The 20303-nt window shown below is 38.1% G+C and overlaps 1 protein-coding gene across 11 annotated transcripts in view; it reads left to right on the top strand.

Moving 5' to 3' along the window:
• Positions 1-20303, top strand: part of CARMIL1 (capping protein regulator and myosin 1 linker 1) — a 351508-nt gene that overhangs the window by 262052 nt on the left and 69153 nt on the right. For all 11 annotated transcript variants that reach the window (XM_017505212.2, XM_037730170.1, XM_037730172.1 and 8 more), the window contains 4 exons: positions 3352-3480; positions 5267-5398; positions 16734-16909; positions 19861-19948. In XM_017505212.2, coding sequence (XP_017360701.1) covers positions 3352-3480; positions 5267-5398; positions 16734-16909; positions 19861-19948 — 525 coding nt within the window. The remainder of the gene's footprint in view (positions 1-3351; positions 3481-5266; positions 5399-16733; positions 16910-19860; positions 19949-20303) is intronic.

Below are 20303 nucleotides of genomic sequence, written 5' to 3' on the forward strand. Positions count from 1 at the left end.
TAGAGGCGGGGTTTCACCATGTTGACCAGGATGGTCTTGATCTCTTGACCTCGTGATCCACCCGCCTCAGCCTCCCAAAGTGCTGGGATTACAGGCGTGAGCCACCGCGCCCGGCTGGCTAAAAATTTTTTAAAGTTTTTATCTTTTGTCGTTGAGTAAACAGTTGTAAAGGGCTAAGATATGGCAGCCACTATCATAAGAAGTAGGGATTCAGCAGTGAAGGAAATAAAACACTCATGTCCTTGTGGATATCATGTAGCACTTTATGTCTGTGCTACTGTTATCTGTGAATATTTCTTCCCACGTCTGTGTTTTTAAGTTGCTTCATGACACGGGGTCATCTTTTTCAAGACTGTAGCTCCTCTGTGCCAGGTGTTCAGTAATTTCTCTTGAATGGAATGAAGAAACAGATGTGGAGAATGATAACATTTTCTATGAATAAGCCGTTTGCTGGAACTAAGGACAGTTGTATCAGCTTGTGAGCAACCACAGATGGCATTTATTGCTAATGGTTGTCATTCTTACACATGGGTTCAATGGCCCAGTATACTTGAAAAAGCCTAGGTAGTCACCAGCAAGTGTGATATGAGTTAGTGGTGTGACGTGGTTGCTAAAGAAGCCGTTTTGACTTGTACCGTATTAACGAAGGTATGCTTTCTATAGTAAGGAAGACGATAGCTGTGTTCAGCTCAGCTCTGTGCTTACCAGTCCACTCTTGTGTTACAGTTCATTTCACTGAGGAAGGCAGACTTCGTGGGGGTCTAGGTAGAAGACAGATGCAGAAGTGACCTGTGGAAAAGGAGGTCAAGAACTGCACAACTGTGTCAGTGTAGGCATGGGAAAAGGAGATGGGAGTGTTAAACCTGAAGAAATGAAGGTTCAGGAAGAAAAGATAGGTGTGTTTAAATACGTGCAAGACTGTCACTGGAAGACAGCGTGTGCTTGTGCAGGGTATTCTCAAGGGGAAGACATGGGACCTGCAGGAAGGATGTGAGAAGACAGATTAACACTCAAAACCATGGCCAGGAACGACAGGGTGCATTTTCTTGGAAGGAATTGAGCTTCATAAACTACGGCAGTCAACACCTTTTCTGTGTTGCTTTAAAGAAACTGAATGCCATAGACTTAGGGTGAAGTAGAGAGGTTAAACTAAACAGACCTAACACAACCATCTTCTGTGAGGTCTTCTGACAGGATAACCCAAGAGATTGTAGCCTTTCAGATAGCAGCTCTTTATTTTTCATATTTATCTTCTTGAGGGATGAATTATCAACCGATCAAGCCCTTGATTTACTTTTTAAAAAATTTTCCATTTGTACTCTGTGTAATCATTCCATGTCGTCTTTAAGTTTACCTTTTCTGAGCTTTGAGCTCTTTCATAGTAAAGCATCCAAATGTGGTCTGTTGAACTATGCTCTGAAGAATTTGGGAGACATGATTTTATGTCTTTTTTGAATTGAAGAACTGAATTTTAATTTTTCTTTTGGATGACATTTTAAAATGTTCTACTTAAAGACCATTTTTGTTGGTGAATGCTTAAGGGCATACATTTTAAGTGTCTTCTTGGTCTCTATTAATGATGATCAGCTCTATAGCGCTTCGTTCCCGTGCCTCTCACATTAGCCTTTTGCGATCCCAAATGTATATCAGTTTCTTTCTTAGTGTGCGATTTATTTGTCTCTTGATATCAGGCATCCATTCTTGGTTAAGATATGAATTATTGATGAGTCTTTTTGCTTCAGGAAGCACAGATCAATACAGTAGTTAGAACAGTTATGATTTGTATCAATTAGGATTTTTAAAAACTTATAGTTAGCTCTATGCAAGGCATTGTATGATACAGAAAAATATCTGTAGATTTCTGCCTGCAGTCATAGGCAGGAATTATAACTTTCTTATCTTAGATTTTAGGGATTTTAGGCCGAGAGAGAATTTGATGTGAGAAGCAATATTCGTATAACTTTCCTTTCCTATAGGGATCTCAAGATATTAACTTATGTAGCCTCAATATATTTTACAGCAGTAGGAGCTGTTTTTATTGTATATAAACTTTGGCATTACTGGCCCTTTATCAGTAATAGGTGCTTTGAGAGGTGTTATTTTGCTGAATTGTCTTCATTAACACTCTAGTAAAGAAGGCGCGGCAGATACTATGAACCCGATTTTACAAAGAAAAAGGGAAGAGAGATGGTAGTGCTGCAGCAAATAGACATGGGCTCTGATTAGTGTGTAAAGTCGCTATCTTTTTGAAATTGATAGGGAAAGAAAGAAAGACTATCTTCATATAGTTGTGATATCAAATAATTCAAAATCGAGAAGTGTGAATTTAACTTAAAAAGAATATCGTTTGTCCCTTCTGCCAAATGAATTACCACATGGAAGGGGACTCATGATATGTAAGGTCTTTGAAGAATGAATAATTTTTTTAAGAACATGAAATAAGTAGACAACCTACAGTTCTGCTGAAAATGTTGGGGACACTTTTACAACCACATTGTGGTTACCTTTTTCTTCAGACTTCTTGGCCTCCTGCATGCTTTTTTGTATAAGTACAAATATTGAAGAATATAATCTTACCTTTCTGTAGTATTTTTTGCCTACCAAAGGGATCCACCATCTCCCATTGGGTTTTGTATTTTATATCCATAAAGCAATTGAGAATAATTTAGGTTTAACTAACTTGGCAGAGGAGGCATCTTATTGTAATAGAAAGTAGATGATATTGACTTTATTATTACCTATGTTAATATAATAAAACCTCAACTTGCTTTTGTTTTTTGGCGGCTCGTAATTTACAAAGAAAAATACTTGATATAATTGAATCAATTTTTAAAATACCAATTTCTAAGGTATGTTCTGGTTTCTATAATATTGAGACCAACTGGCTGTTGGGCATCATTTTATAGTCTTAGACTTGCAACAGTCTAAGTGTTGCACATTTTCCGTTTCCTCAATACCTAATTCTTTGTCTAACGCATGGAGGGTGCTCACTAAAAGTTAATGAAGGAGTTAGTATCTAGCAAAATGTCACTGAGTGCGGCTCGGCTCTGAATCATCGAGAAGTGTTCACTTTTGGTCTATATGTTGCATTTCCTAAGGCAGGAAAGGGAACTGAAATGCCTTCAGTTTTTTTCTGGGGTTAAAGTTGCCAAAGGTTACTTACATGCATAAAGTAAATTAATAATTGGTTATAAGCGGCATTCTTAACCATTCCAGTTAGAAGGGTTTGGTTTTTTTATTCTCGTGCCTTCTGTGGTTTGCTGAAGTTTTTTTCATGCTCAAGTCTGTTTCCTTCTATCTGAATATCGACTGGGCTGACTTGGATGCTTGCCTTTTTCTGGTTTGGAGCAGATGATTGACAGAATATGTGTGAAAGTACAAGATCATCTCAACTCCTTACGAAATTGTGGGGGAGATGCTATCCAGGAAGATTTAAAATCAGCGGAGCGGCTCATGCGTGATGCTAAGAACTCTAAAACGGTGAGTTTCACTTCAGGCAGTGTGAGAGTCTGGTATAATAAAAACGTTTTATAAAATTTAGTTTTAGAAACTAGTTTCAACTTTCTTTATCTCTCTACCTAATTCCGAGTTTACTAACAAGTGGCGAAGTGAACTGAATTAGCCTTGACCTCCTTTCTGTACCTGTGCTGATGGCCCGTAATCAAGATATAGAATAAAAAGCAAAGGGCCGGTGTGATTTTCAGAGGGTATGATTGGGCCCTCAGTAACTGAGAGGGAGCTGTAATTTAAATGAGTAACAATTCCTTTAAAGTGATTCTGCTTCTAAGCTGATAACAGGAAACTCCCCTCTGTTATCTCTAAACGGAAACTTCTCTCACATTAGGCTTTGGTTCCCAAAGTGTGACTTAGTAGAGCAAAGACTTAACTGTGAGTCAGAAAAAGGGGGATCTAGGTTTGGTTCTGCTGTTAGAATCACACAGTCACTGAATGTCATGAGGTGTGAGGAACCTGTATATCAATCAGATACTCCTGTGATACAGTAAGAAATATATTTTGGCCTTTGTTCCCAGTTCCTGGTATGGAGCTTCTAAAACCCTTGTAATTTCCTGGTGATAGGGATGATAGGAGCATCTTTTGTTATAACATTTGGTCTTTGTTCCTGGTTCCTGACGAAGAGCTTCTAAAACCCCTGTAATTTCCTGAGTGACAGAGATGATAAGAGCATCTTTTGTTATTAATAAAAAGCCCCTCTCACCACACCAGAGTTTATCCTAATGAGATGACTCTCCCTGAGCCCTTAGATAGCTGCAGGATAGGGGAGGTTGCCAGAGGAACCAGCCATGTGATTAGTGAACTGAATCTGTCACCCCACCTCCGGGCCCCCTGGAAATACAGAGGGGCTGGAGACTGAATGGACACCAGTGGCCAGTGATTTAATCAATCGTGTCTATGTAATGGGTCCTCCATAAAATCTCTAAATAGTAGGCTTCAGAGAACTTTTGGGTTGATGAACTCATCAGTGTGCTGGGATGGTTGTGTACCCAGACAGGACATGGAAGCTCCCCCGACCTCACACTTTACCCTGTACATCTCCTTCTGTTTGGCTACTCCTGAGCTGTATCTTTTATAGTAAGCCAGTAATCATAATTAAAATGCTTTGCTGAGTTCTCTAAGTCATTTTAGCAAATTTGGGAAGCTGAGGAAGGATTCCTGGGAACCCCTTGAATTTATAGCTGGCTGGTTAGAAGTACCAGTGACAACCTGGGACCTGGGACTGGCGTCCGAATCGGGTGTAGTCTGGTGGGAGTGAGTCTCTCAATTTTGGGATGTGAGGCAAACTCCAGGTAGATAGTGTCAGAAGTAAGTTGAACAGATTTGTAGGACACCCATTTGGAGTATGCAGAAAACTGGAGAGTGACCTGGTTTGGCAAACACCTACACTTTTGGTGACAGAAGTGTTGTGAGTAAGTGACTCAACTTTCATACCCCAGATGAGGACATTAAGACGTGAGAGGGTAGTGTATTATTCCTGTGGTTTCAAAGCTGCTTAATGACAGAAGTGGTCAATGGGAAAGTCTCCTGGTACCCAGTCTAGTGTTTCTTAGGGTTGCTGTGACTCATTGAATAAAAATGAATGCTGATAGTCTCGACCTCAGTTTATTAATCTGTGCAAACAGCCTTTGACTGAGAAGAGATTATCTTTAACAGTATTTCTTCACCTTCTCATTCACTCTGAAATGACTTTGATGCTTATTAAAATATTTACTCAATTATAAAGAGGTAAATTTTTACATTTTTCTTACAGTTGTTACCAAATTTATACCATGTTGGTGGTGCATCTTGTGCGGGAGCCGGTAGCTTATTATCCAGTCCCATTCAGGACACCCTGGAATCAATGGCTGGAGAAGTTACCAGAGTAGTAGATGAGCAGCTAAAGGTTTGTGGAGTTTGTTATTTGGGAACTGAAATTGTTAAGATTTAACTGTGTATCACAGCACTTCATTCCGTAGCTGTCTGTGTTTCATAGATTTGTATGTGTGCATGCTGCAAAGATGCACTTGTAGTAAAAATTGGATACTGTGTCTTTTCCAGCTTCATTATAAAATTTGGAAAGACTTCTTACATAAAGAGTTTCATTTTTGACAGTAAACCTCTAAATATACCTAATAGATGATGGGTTGCCACTGATAAAGAAATGATTGATTTTAATTAGGGGGTAGAGAGAGAAGTGTGCTTCAGGAAAAAGTACCTCCTGTTGTTAACATCTGATTTAGAGAATGGGAAAGATGATAGTCACTACATTTACAGTGTCTAGATCCTGCTTATGTGGGGAGTCTGCCACTAGGCAAATAGGTAATAATCCTTGTAAGGAGCTGCTTCAAAGACTAAGGAAAGGTATTTAAATGTAATTACAAGGTACCTAAGGTTGCAGAGACCTGCCTATAGATTGACTGAAAAAAGGTTAAAAAAGTTTTTGAAATCTTATGGGAATCGAGTAATCTAAGACCAGCTTTTGTTTAAAGTAACTTCAAGAAACAGCTACACTAGATAAATTTCACATTCAGAAAGTTTTCATCACTTCCAATCTGCCTATCAAAGATGCCTTTAAAATCTATGTCTGAATTTCTATAATTATTTGGCCTGTTTTCTTCTGAGAACACAACTGCTGCAGCATATAGGGAGTTTGGAGTGCAACTCATTAATAACTTTGCAGCACGTTAATTACTCTCTTTGAAAATTAAGTTAATGAAGGAGAAAATGTGGGATTTTCTTTTTAAGGAGTTTAAGTCCCTGTCTTCCTGTGCGTGTAATACAGAAGGACTCCGTGTGTCATTTTTATTTTATTTAATCATGGTTGTTTTGAATCCATTCTAAGCAGAGACAGATGGGCAGAAAAAGGACTGTGGATGGTGGAGTTCTGCTAGACCATTTGTTACCTAATAGAACTTCTTTTATCCTCCATGGCACATAACATATTTAAAACAAAATTGGCTTTGTTGTTTATTTTTAAATGTAAAAAATGAAACTTTCTCTTCCTGAAATGTTTAAACAATACTAACATGTAGGAAAAAAAAAGAAAGTAAAAATCCCCTGAAATCCCAGAGATGGTGTCTCTGTCAATATCTTAGGGAATTTCTCGACATTCTGTGCCTATATACACAGTTTCTTGTATAAGTTATCATACTATACATAGTGGATGGTAACCTTTTTCTGTTTGGTACAATGTCATGAATGCAATCCTAGGTTGATGAATAATCATTTGTTTTCTTTTATAAATTTTTTTTTTATTTTTAAAGACGGGGTGTCACCATATTGGTCAGGCTGGTCTTGAACTTCTGACCTCCGGTGATCCACATACCTCAGCCTCCCAAAGAGCTGGGATTACAGGCGTGAGCCACTGCGCCCGGCTCAATGAATAATCATTTTTTTTTTTTTTTTGAGACGGAGTCTCACTCATGTTACCCAGGCTGGAGTGCAATGGCACGATCTCGGCTCACCGCAACCTCCACCTCCTGGGTTCAGGCAATTCTCCTGCCTCAGCCTCCTGAGTAGCTGGGATTACAGGCATGCGCCACCATGCCCAGCTAATTTTTTGTAGTTTTAGTAGAGGCGGGGTTTCACCATGTTGACCAGGATGGTCTCGATCTGTTGACCTCGTGATCCACCCACCTCGGCCTCCCAAAGTGCTGGGATTACAGGCTTGAGCCACCGCGCCCGGCTGAATAATCATTTTTAATGGCTGTGTGGTATTCCATTGCATAGCTGTATCAATGTAATTTATTTTACAATTTCTGATTAATTTGGTTAGGGTAAATTTCTGTAATTGACCCATTGTTATGTCAAATAGTATTATAGTTTCATATGTATTCACACGCTGCTGTTCACTGGTGAAGGCAATTGCTGATTTTGCCGCATCTTCAACAATACTAAGTTTATCAACCTTTTGATGTTTTTCAATGTAATGGTAAAAAAAGTTTCATTGTGTCTTTTTGTTTGTGTGTTTGTGGGTTTATTGAGACAGAGTCTAGCTCTGTCACCCAGGCTGGAGTGCAGTGGTGCAATCTCAGCTCACTGTAGCCTCTGCCTCCCAGGTTCAAGCGCCTGTCATGCCTCAGCCTCCCAAGTAGCTGGAGCTATAGGCCTCGCCCACCAGGCCAAGCTGATTTTTGTATTTTTAGTAGAGGCGGGGTTTTACCATATTGGCCAGGCTGGTCTCAAATTCCTGACCTCCAGTGATCTGCCTGCCTCAGCCTCCCAAATGCTGCGATTACAGGCGTGAGCCACTGCACCCGGCCTCCTTGTGTCTTTTGGATTTCTTCAACAACTCAGTGAAGCATCAAGTAATTTCGTTCTCCCTTTGTATTTCTTCTTCTGTAAATTATGTATTCATATCCATTGCCTGGTTTGTTTCATTAAAGTATTTGTAAGAACTTATTCCATACTCTGATAACTGGCTAGAATTTAAATGGACATAAAACACTCGTGACAGAACCTTCCCTATCAAATAGCTTCAAACTGTTAATTGTCATTTCAGAAATGCGCTAAATGAAAAATCATCCCTTATACCTTTGCTGTTCATTTTCTTCTCATTGCATGGAATTGTCGAAATGGACTCTTGCCAGTCTCTTTCTTAGGAGAGAGTAGAAGGAAAATTTCTGAAGTAAAATACATTTGAACTTTTAAAAGCCTAAAATAATATAAATATATTTAGGATCCAAAATATCTTCTGTAAATAGGCATTTCGTACAATTTTTTGACATTGATTTCTCTGACCCCTTTTTAAACATCGCCAGTGTTCTCCATTCATCACTGCCTCCTTATCTGCAAGTATCATAGTGTGCTTTTCTCCCATTCTCACTATTTCTAAGGTCCCCGACCTCCAAATGGCCTTTCTCCCCACCACCCCCCGCCTTTTCCTGTTCCCTACTCACTTGTTTTTATTATTCTCAGTCCTTCTGAGTTTCAAGTTTCATTTTCTTTGGGGGCGTCTGGAATGAATCAGAGAAAGTCCTCAACCAAAATTTCTTAATTAAATGTATTTTAAAATTTTCTTTTAACTGGATGCACCTTTCATTTTTGATACTTTTAATAGACTTCTTTATATTTTTTTCTAGTTTACATGACAAGTCGACAACCTTTTACTATTTTTAAGAAATTACCATTTGTCTATTTATATAAGCTACAAAATGCATTGATTTTCTTAAAATTGTGTAGGGAAAATGTATTTTTAATATAACCAGTATTAAGTTTTAAATTAAACTATTATGGTTGTTATTGAATTCAACACAATATCAAATTTCCCTGTTTAAACATTTTCCTTTTTCTACTTCCCACATTCTCTAAACTTAACATGTTACACTTGCAAGCACTAAAGTCGATGGATTATCTTGTTTAAATGTTATTTTGTGAAAATAATTATTATTATAGGGAGTGGTAGAATACAAAAGGAAACTAGCAGGCCTAGATTCGCGTCCTGGGTTTCCTGAGATGTGCTCTAAGCAAGTTGCCTACGTTTTTGGATCAAGTTTTCTTCTGCAAGATTATCTTGGCCTCATGATAATCAGGGGGATTTACTTCAGCTTTAATATTTGGTCATCCTGTACCATGGCCAGTCAGAGACATTTTGAATATTGGATGAGAATAAGTCCAAATAGCTCTTTAAGCCATCTTTCTAAGTATTTCAGAAAGCAAAACAAATGGCTAGATAAGGCAGCCTTCTTAGTATACTTCCTGGCGGAAAATAAAGCTGTAACACTGGAGAAATGTGTTCTTTGAAGGAGGTGATGTTTCCTCTAGACTGGCCTTGCTTTAGGTGTTTTGGAATGACAGCACGCCTCCTGTTTTCCCTCTCTTGATCCTAACATTTCGTTCCTGGAGTAGTAGTAGAGGAACAAGTAGGATTTGAATGTTTTAACATGAGGAAACATTCATTTTTCCCTTCTGGCCTTAAAGTCTAGGGTGTTTGTGTTGGCCTAGGAAATTCTTGATTTCATTCAAGGCTTAAATGGTAAAATACTTCACTGGTAAATTTCAGCTTTACTTAGGATATGATGCCTGAGGGGTTTAGGTGGCATTTTGTCAACTATTAACTCATTTTGGCCAGAAGAGTTCTCTGAGTTTTCCTTTTTCTGGACTTTATATTTTCCAAAGCAAAAGAAAGAAAGATTTCAGGGCATTTTAGTATAGACGTTGTATTTGCTTGTAATGAACTGCAAATCACTGGCTCACTGCAATAATATAAGAGCATAGCTGCCATGTTAAGGATATTAATCCAATTCACCTTACAAATATTAAACAGCTTTCCTAAGAGCCATTAGTTATTTTTACAGTTAAGAACTATAGACCCTCATAACTGTCATTAGAGAGAGATACAGGCAAAATGATACTGGATTATCATATTTCAAAAACAGGACCAGTTCATTGCAAGTTGTCTGAAGGTAGTCAAACAGAGAGACTAACAAAATAAAGACTATATAAGAAAAGTGAGGAAATTTAACATAAGCCTAATTTAGATTTCCCCCAAAAAAGAAAATAGAGACTAGGGGAAGGCAACACTTGAAGAGATGGCAGCTGGGAATTTCAGAGATGAATTAAAGACCAGAGTCTTCTGATGCAGGAAGCCCAGTGAAACCTAAAGCAGGATAGAGAAAAGCAAACGTACATCTAGAATGATTGTAATGAAAAGTGAAGAACACTGAAGATTACTTATCTTAAAAGGAGGCCAGAGTTATTTGGTGGTAGGGGGCAGGGAGAGTTTCTTTTTTATTACTTAAAAAAAGACATATTAAGACTGACAGCTCACTTCTCAGTAGTTAATGGAATCTAAAAGACAATGAAATAATATCTTTAAACTTTAGAGAGAACGTAAGGCATCAATCTAGAATTATATACCTAGTGGACCTAGTTTTTATGAATGAAGATGAGAACATTTTCATCATTGCAAAAACTGAGGTCATTTGCTGTCACTATACACACACAGACACACACACACACACACACACACACACACACACGTATAAAACGGACACTAAGAATATGCTTTAGGACAAAGAAAAATTATCTAAAAAGGGAGTCTGAGCTGCAAGAAGACTCACAAGCAGGGAAGGTCCAAATGTGAGTAAATAGCAACGTTACATGAAACAGTGACATTAATATTTAACACCCTATAAAATAAAAAGCCAATAGTGAAAGTGAGTATGTAAGTTAGTAGACAGAGAGTTAAAGCAGTCCAGGGTCCTAGTTTTATTCTAGAGAAGTGTTAAGAACTCAGCATTAGACCTGCATGGTCCATTGTGTTACCCATTACAACATGTAGCCATTAAAATTACAATTAATCAAAAATCGGTTTCTCAGTTTCAAGGGCTCAGTAGCCACATGTGGCTAATGGCTCCTTATTGGACAGCACAGATATTCCTATCATATCAAAGTGCTATTGGACTGTGTTGCTTTATGCATGAAGTAAAATATGCATATTAAAATTTCTAGCATAATCACTAAAACAGAGGCTCTAAACTAAAAGTTATACTGCATTTCTAGAAGAGTAGTAGAATGTGTTGGGGTATTTTTGGTGTCATAGTGACTGATTTGGGCAGATGACATTGATCCTAAATATCCTGCAATACAAGGTTGAATTCCAAGCCAGAAGAATTGATCCCACCCAAATGGCAGTAGAATAGGTATCACTAGAAAGAAAACAGTTCCATGAATAGTGACAAATGGTCCAGTTTTCTAGAAATACATAACAATTTCAAGTGTATAAGCATCTAATCATATGGCTTCATATATAAATGAATGAATAAGTGGACAAAATTACAAAGAAAAGTGGATGAATTTGCCATTTTTGGCTCTGCCATTGTGGTAGAGCTCTTTTAAGATAACTATCCGTAACTGATAGATCAAGCAAAACAATGATGAACAACAATGATTTGAACAACAAAAATCTCAATTGTAATCTAATGTAGCTATACCATCAGTGCACAACAAAAAGAGAATGTCAAATTTTTTTCAGGTGTTCATGAAATATTTATGAAAAATTCTCATGAAGTCATAAAGGTCATCTGCACAATTTCAAAGACCATATTCTCTGGTCTCAATTCAAATAAGTTAGAAATTAATAACAAAAGATAACTAGAAAAATGCCCCACATATTTATAAATTTAAAAATTACTTCTGACTCATCAAAGGGGACGCCATAATGTAAATTAGAGGACATAAGGAATTGACGGTAATGTATTAGTGATATAAGAACCTGTAGGATGCAACTAAACTGGTACATAGGGTGAGATACATAATTTTAGATACCAATATTGGAAGTGAGGAGAGGCTGAAAACTAATGAGCTAAGCGTAGATCATTTAAGAAGTTAGCAGTGAGGGTCATGATGCCTACAACATGCTTTCAGATATTTCAGAGAGGGAGAAACAAATATTCCAAATTATTTGCAACTGGTAAATTTTAGGAGTAGGATATAGATGCTTATTGTCCTTTTTTTTTTTTTTTTTTTCCAATCTTTGTAGGTCTAGATTTTTTTTTTTAATGGGGGAAAATATTTCCTTTAAATTCAGGAATAAGGCAGAGATATTTATTATCACTTCTATTCAACTTTATACTGAAGGTCTTAGGCAGTGCAATATAACAAGCAAAAGAAATGAGAAATGTAAAAATTAAAAAGGAAGAAAAATTAATAGAATTTGCAGATTTTATGATGGCCTACATAAAAAAACCCAAAGAATCTGCAAGTAAGTTATTGAATCTGTGTGATAAGGTTTCGAGATGTAGAGCAGTATGTAAAAGATTAGGCCAGGCATGGTGGCTCCCACCTGTAATCCCAGCACTTGGGAGGCTGAGGCTGGAAGACCACTTGAAGCAAAGAATTTGAGACCAGCCTGAACAACACAGGAAGCCCTTGTCTCTACAAAAATTTTAAAAATTAGTTGGACATTGTGGCCCCTGACTATAGTCCCAGCTCTTCAAGGTGGGGGTGAGCTATGATTGCGCCACTGCACTCCAGCCTGGGTGGTGGAATGAGATCCTGTATCAAAAAAAAAAAAAAATTGTGTTTCTCTATGTGAGCAACAATTCGTTAGAAAATGTTGTTAAAAATAGTCACCATCTGAAAATGTCATTAAAAATAGTCACCATCTTAAATAGTAGCGGAGGGCTTGGCGTGGTGGCTCACACCTGTAATCCCAGCACTTTGGGAGGCCAAGTGAAGTGGATTGCTTGAGGTCAGGAGCTTAAGACCAGCCTGGGCAACATGGCAAAACCCCATCTCTACTAAAAAATTACAAAAAAATTAGCCCGATGTAGTGGCAGGTGCCCGTAATCCCAGCTACGCGGAAGGCGCGGGCAGGAGAATAGCTTGAAGCTGGGAGGTGGAGGTTACGGTGAACTGAGATCACGCCAATTGCACTCCATCCTGGGCAACAGAGTGAGACTTAATCTCAAAATAATAATAATAAAATAGTAACAAAAATCTAAAGCACCTAGGAAATAATTCACATAAATCTATAACGCCTCAATGGAGAAAGTTTATTGAGAGACTTTAAAGAAATTCTAAAACAAAAATATGTGACATGTTTATGGGTAGGAAAAGTTATTGTTACAGTTGTCAGTTTTTCCCCAAATTTGTCTGTTATTTGATAATTATAGTAGACATTCTGATAAGTTTTTAATAGAACTTGACAAAGCTGATTCTAAACATATGGAAAAGCAGTGCTCAAGAATAGCCCAGACACATGTAAAGAAGAACAAGAAGGTTGGGAGTCTCATTCTGCTACATGTTAAGACTTAGCATAATTAGAACAATATGCAGAGGTAGATGACCCAAAAAAACAGATCCCAGAAATGGAGCCATGCATATATTCAAATGTTAGAAATGACACAGGTAGCACTGAAGTTTAGTACAGAAAAGATGGACTATACAGTACCCATACTCAGCAAGTCCTTGGACCTGTAATACTTTTTAAATGTTTTAAGAAATATGCCAGGCCCTGAGGATGTAAGGTGGGACTTCACAACTGCCACCAGGTTCAAACTCTGTTTCTGGAGTCCGATAACTCTAGCTCTTGGAACTACCAGGATTCTATTAAAATTGCATATAAATTTTTCTGAATGAGTGTTTAGATTTTCAAAGGAGTGTCTTGACCCAAAAACGGGTAAAAATCACTTCTTGAGTATTTTATTTTATTTTATTTTTGATCACTGAGGTTCCTGCTGTTACAGCATTCCGAAAGAGTGCACGTCATCAAATAGAGCTTGGAGTGTGAAGAGAGAAGGGAAGAAAGTCTTCTGAAAGGAAAATACTGAGCTAAGTATAGAGGAGTAGAGATGTTTTATCCTGGCTCACAGGGGAAAATGGAGGAATCTAGGCCAAGAAAGCAGTGCACAAAGCATGGAAACAGAGCCTGAATCATATGGAAAGCTGCAACTATGATTGGATTATGAATTGTTACAAAGGAAATACACAGATATGGCGAGAAATGGGGCTGGCAAGCTCAGCATCTACCAGCTACTTCAGGGAGTTTTATTCTGTGCCAAAGAGTGATAATTTTGACATATTTCTGCTTTTGAGGAAATATCTAGGAATAAATCTAGTATGTTTGGAGATAGATGTGGTGAAAGGGGTTGAGGTAGGTGGAGTCTAGTGAGACGTACACACTTCTCACCTAGTCGGGTACCACTCTTCACAGTGAAGCACTTAGCAAGAAAGGTTGGTTTTACTGCTGTCGTTGTTGCTGTTTGAGCGGAGACGGGAGGACAGCATGTTGCAGCTGACCTTTCCATGGCAGAATATTCAGGTAGAAAGGCTTCCTAGGCTGTATTGTATGTGTATTATATCGTATGTATTGTATAGGTGATTGTCGGCAAACGTTTGATTGACACTCATTGGAATACAGTTTGAAGCTATTGGAAGGATGGATGTTGAACAGGGTCTGGCGTGCAGAGCTCCATGGGGCATGAAGGAAAGGCTGCCATCCTCTCTCATCTCTCTCCCAGCCCTGCCGCTACAGAGTTCACCCTGGCAGCCTTAGATACTGTTTACCTAAGAGAACAAGGGAACAAACTTATACATAATGCAGCAGAGAAGAAAAGCACATTCCTTTGGACACTGATTGGGGCCATTAGATGAGGATGGATAGAATAGGAGACAAGAGTAGGAAACAGAAGGCATGAGTCCCCATCTCACCAACTCCGGTGACCATCTGAGTGACCTCAGACAAGTCACTTATCTCCTGTGAGCCCCAGTGCCCTCATCACCTACAGGGTTGTTATGTAGATCAGACGAAATCCTGGATGAAGTTACCTTTACAGTGCTGTATTGTACTGTTGGGATCGTGGTGGTAGTAAGGAACTAACTGCAAAATATTTATTGAATTCATTGAATGCTTGAGGCAGGCTAAAATTCCTTTTTATAGGTCAAAGTTATGTGATCATGAAGCAGAAAGAGACCTTAAATAATTTTATAGATCAGAATGCAGATATCTGCAAAGATTGTTCACTGAACACGACTCATTTACCATTCCACAAAAATTTCATGCCAGAGTTTACATTGGAAGCCAGGCCTCTTTTCTTTAGGTCTGGAGTTTATTCGAACTGAATTAGCAGTGTCATGCAGACAGACCTTTCAGAAAGTAACTGCTATGTTGAAGGACATGACAGAATTAATACAGAGTATTGATACCTGAGGTTGTTCGTATCAAGAGTGCCGGACTATTATTCCATCTAGAAGAAAATATGCTTATTTCAGTATCAAAGAGGAAACTAGTTTGCCTTAAACTGGCTTATTTGTATCTCTTGCAGATGGTTGGTATAGGAGCTTTCTTGGAAAATATACTAATTCGGTGATTATTCCACCAGAATTGTAATGGGGACAGAGCACTGTCAAAATAGGAAAGGCTTTTGGAAACTTCTCAGATGGCTGCCTCCCTCCTGGTTTCCCACATCATCCTTATAAACAGCCTGCTACCCTACTGCTTATCCTGCAGTGCGATGAGAAATTTTACTCACGGGATAGTGCTTTGCATTTTAATATGTGAGCAGACAGACCACTGTACTAGTCTTTGGATAATAGTGCTTCATTGCCTTGTTCACACTGGACCATTAATAGGATCCGAACTTCACTTTCAAATACTAGGTTTCTTATTAAGAACAGTCTTTGAAATCAGATTAATAATAATGTCTGTGATATATTGAGGTTTTAATACCTGCAACATACTGAGCTTTTACTGTGTGCTAGACACTCTTCGGAACACATTACAAACACATGTAATATTTTTTATCCTCAATAATCCTATGAGGTGAGAACTTTTTTATTGTCATTTTTTGGGCAAGGAAAGTAAAACGGAGAGATCAGTAACTTTGTCCAATGTCACTCAGCTAGATTTCAAATTTAGGTCTGACACGAACGCTGATGCCTTTTCCACACTTCCCAGCCGTATCACCCATCTCAGATAAATCATTTAACTTCCCTTAACGCAGTTCTTCGGTGGTGATCACATGAATAGCTGCCCTGCCCATCTTCACAGGTGTTGGAGGGATAAAATGTGCAGAAACATGTTTCGAAGTCTGAAGTGCTGTATGAATGTGTTTTGACTGGTATTATTAATGCAGTCTCTAAAGTGCTGTTAATGTTTCTGTTATTTTTCATGTTGTTTATTGTTGTCATAATAATTAATATTGTACCTAACACTAAAGCGTTTCTTTTAAAAGAGTAAAGTTGGCAGTCATTTCTGTGATTTTTCTGCGACGGCCACTTTGATAGAGCAATTGAATGGTTCACCCTAATTTGGGGTTTCTGTGATCTTCAAAATCTCAAAAGCATTCAAATCTATTTTCTAGGGATATCTGTGACTTTATTTTCTAGTACCAGGGAAAACAATTTCTTGTGGTAAGCGGGTGTATAAAGTTTTGGTGTTTGTAATTTTTAATCTTCTGATTACTGGCTTGATGTTAAGTACAGCTGCCATACTATAACATTTCAGATGCCAGTGTGAAGCTTGCCTGGCTCTGCCAAGTGTCTGATTTAAAGTGATTACCAGAGATCAATGATCATCCAGCAGTCGCAAGTCACCCCAGGCCAGCTCAGAATTCTTGGCCGCACTCTGGGAATCCCATGTGCCCTGCTCTCCGAGGGCTCCGTGTCATGTATAACCACCGTTCAGTCCCTGCTCTCCGAGGGCTCCGTGGCATGTATAACCACCTTTCAGTTTTATGGCAGGCGCTTCTACTGCAGTGTCATCATCTCTCCCCTTCACTTGTGCTGCATTGCAGGCGTTGCTTGAGTCCATGGTTGATGCTGCTGAGAATCTTTGTCCCAATGTGATGAAAAAAGCCCACATTCGGCAAGACTTGATTCATGCCAGCACCGAAAAGATTTCTATTCCACGTACCTTTGTTAAAAATGTCCTGTTGGAGCAGTCTGGAATTGATATCCTTAACAAAATTAGGTAGGTTTATAATGTTAATAAACCTAGGAGCTGCAGTTTCTGTGAATGTTTACAGTTGAGGCAGCTGTAAAGAGGGTTATTGTTGGCTGTATCCATGTATAATGTGTTTAGGCATGTTTAATAGGCAGATACTATGTATAAATAGAACTGTGCATAAATGCATAGGTTTTATACATTTCCAAAATAAGGCAATCACGTATATGCCTGTATTACTTAAGGAAATAGAATTATGTGCTCTGTTTAAGGGTTTTATATTTAAGAGGGGGTACATGTTTGTAATCCCTGTTTTCTGTTTCTGAAGTTTATCTGTCGCCTTTATAAATCACTAGCTTGAAGATTGATATCAGTCTGCTTTTTACCACCATACGCTGAACAAATGCACAGCCTATAAATAGGCAGAGGCCCACCTTGACCTCATATTTTCCTTCTGGGGTTTTTTTGGTGGTTCTGTGTATTAATGGTGGCTTTGCAGTATTTACGTAGATTTCTGTTTGGAAAAGTTTGAAAAATACGACAAGATATAAATATTTAGAAGCTGTGATTACTGATAGACTTTTCTGAATTTTTACATAGAAAGTCTTGGTCCATCACCAGAATTACATTATAGCTCAGCTAATTCGCATAATGTTTCAGATAACTAAAGACTTAAGTTCAGAAACATTTTTAAATTTTCCCTTTTAACCATTTTTGAATATTGATAAAGATTTAGATGTAGCAGAAATCATAGCCCCTGTCTGTAGAGCTGGTGGTGGTACTAACACACAGTGATGTAGCTAAGTGACAATCCATGAGAAAAATGAGTCAAAAACAAAAGAAACCATAAACTGCATTATCATTAACTAGATATCAAAGGCTTATAACTTTAAAGCCAGATGATAGAACTGAAATTCTGCAGTAACTGAATAATCTCAGGTCTGGTTCTTCAGGGTTTTTTTGTTTGGTTGGTTGGTTTTTAATTTATTTTACTAAGCCCCTAATTCCTACTCAGCTGACCTGTAAGACAATTGGAAGGACTTGAGGAATTTTAAAAAAGACTTCTAGAGGGTTTATGGGACCCCACAGATTAGTGACTTTATGAACTCTAGCCCTTAACTAGGTGTGCTTACATATTCTTATAACTTGTGGTTTCAGAATTTTTTGTCAGAGATGCCTAAATATTAAGGAGAAAATGATGATTCCATTCCATTCTAGAAATTTGAAGTATGTAACTTGAAATCCTTAATAAAATTTATATTTAATTTTATTAAAAAATAATAATAATGTATTGGTCACTATTCTTTCATAATGGTTTCAGCCACTAATAGATCATATTCTGATAGCTTTGCTTGAGTATCAAATTCTGTCAGATAGGATCATTTCCTTTGAAAATGGCCAAATTCTGAAAGTTGAGCCATATAGAACACACATCAGTGAATCAATTTGTGTCCATTAACTCCTCTTACAATGCGTTATACTGAACATTGATAGAATGAAATGTATGCATACATTCTTACAATATACATGTTTGCATGGGCAGGTTAAGTTGACTCTTTTCCTCTAAAAGTTTTACAAACTGGAAGCTTAACCAGTAAGGAAATATAATATTCAATAGCAAAATGATAGAATGATCCTGAGATATTAAAAAAGAATTGCATTTTTAAGATGCTGTCCTTTTTGTTGCTACAATTTGAAACAGGTAAACCACTGCTCCCCACTTTCAGAGAGAAGGAGAGAAAGATAAACTATGGAACCTATAGTTTTATGAGGAAGTATAATTTCCAAGCATGCCTAAAGAGAAGCAGGGGAAGTAATTAAATTTCAGGTGACTCTGAAAGTTTGGGGTAGGACCGAGTAACCTGTATTTTAATATGACACCTGGGTGAGTGTTATCAGGAGATACCTCTGGGGAATAGTGAAGTATCAGAAAAAGCAAATAGCTAGTAATTTCTTGTTTCAGGGGCAGAATTTAAAGAAATGTATTTTGATATTTAGCCCATGATAATTTTTACTGTAAGCAAAACAATAGTAAGTACTTCTATTGAGAAATATCCCTGAGCAGAGAAGTCTCCATGCAAATGATTGCCTTTAGGTTGGCAAGATTTTTTCCATGTTACACAAATACATTTCCAACGTTAGCTTATGAGACAGTATTAGAATCCAGGTATGTATTTCTCTCACACTTTTAAATGTATTGTACTTAATGTACATTTGTACATATCTGCATTAAGATATTCAGACTGAGAACACACATGGAAGTTGAATTCTTGGGAATACCCCCAGATTGGTAAAATGCAAACAGAAATACCAGCCATCTGACAGAACCTTAGTGACTGAGTCTGTTTATTAGTAAAAACAACAAAGCACTTTCTGCTATGTGAACAACTTTCTGAGGTCTGGCAACAGGCACTAGAACTGAAAATTTTAGTGACCTCTCTTCATAAAAGATAAGGGTAGGTGATTTTGTAATATTCAAAGTAGCGTGGCCAGTCAAAGCAGAAGCAGGTCTGGTATCGTTTGATTGGTGAAAAGCTTGTGAAGAGGGTGGGTGATAAGCGCACTAAAAGCGGTAACTAAGACTTAACAACCAGACTAGGTTTGTTTTAATTCACTCCAGCCCAGGTTTGTTTTCCTTTATGTCAACGGGTGAATTGTTCCTCAACACATGGGACATATGGTTCCCATTAAAAACATCTTTATCCAGATGTTTATCATTTCCACCATTAAATCTGGAGTTTTGAAATTGCAGAGCCAGGTTGAAATTGGTAAAGAAAGTCTGTTACTTGTGTGTTTATGGCAGTGTTTAAGGTTTATTTTTGGAAATCCTTAGTCCTGTTCACACATTCTTATATTCCACTTTCAAAGACAGAAGTGGAATCACAGTTGACCTTATCAGTATAGCAGTAAGGGTGAGTAATTTTTTTCTCCCCTTGCACAAATTAAAATGCTTCTCTGTCCTTTTGATTTTCACATAGTGAAGTAAAGTTGACAGTGGCCTCCTTCCTGTCTGATCGAATTGTGGATGAAATCCTGGATGCACTCTCACATTGCCATCATAAACTGGTGAGTGCTGTGCACATCCCAAGCAGGACCTCCTGTTTCATCTCTGCTGTGACGCAGGATGGCTTCCAGTGTGGGGATGTGATTTGTTTTGTACATTTCACACCGTTACAGCTTTATGGTTTGTGATCTTGATTTTCCTCCTTTCTCTTCTATGTTGCTTCTAGCCATTCTGGAGCATGTTAAAACTTCTAGAGGGAATGGCAGGGGAAAGCAGAAGTGATTGTATCCAGAAATCTTTTTTTTTTTTTTTGAGACGGAGTTTCACTCATGTTACCCAGGCTGGAGTGCAATGGCGCGATCTCGGCTCACCACAACCTCCGCCTCCTGGGTTCAGGCAATTCTCCTGCCTCAGCCT

This window comes from Cebus imitator, unplaced genomic scaffold, assembly GCF_001604975.1.
Source record: "Cebus imitator isolate Cc_AM_T3 unplaced genomic scaffold, Cebus_imitator-1.0 Scaffold335, whole genome shotgun sequence".
Classification (NCBI taxonomy): Eukaryota; Metazoa; Chordata; class Mammalia; order Primates; family Cebidae; genus Cebus; species Cebus imitator.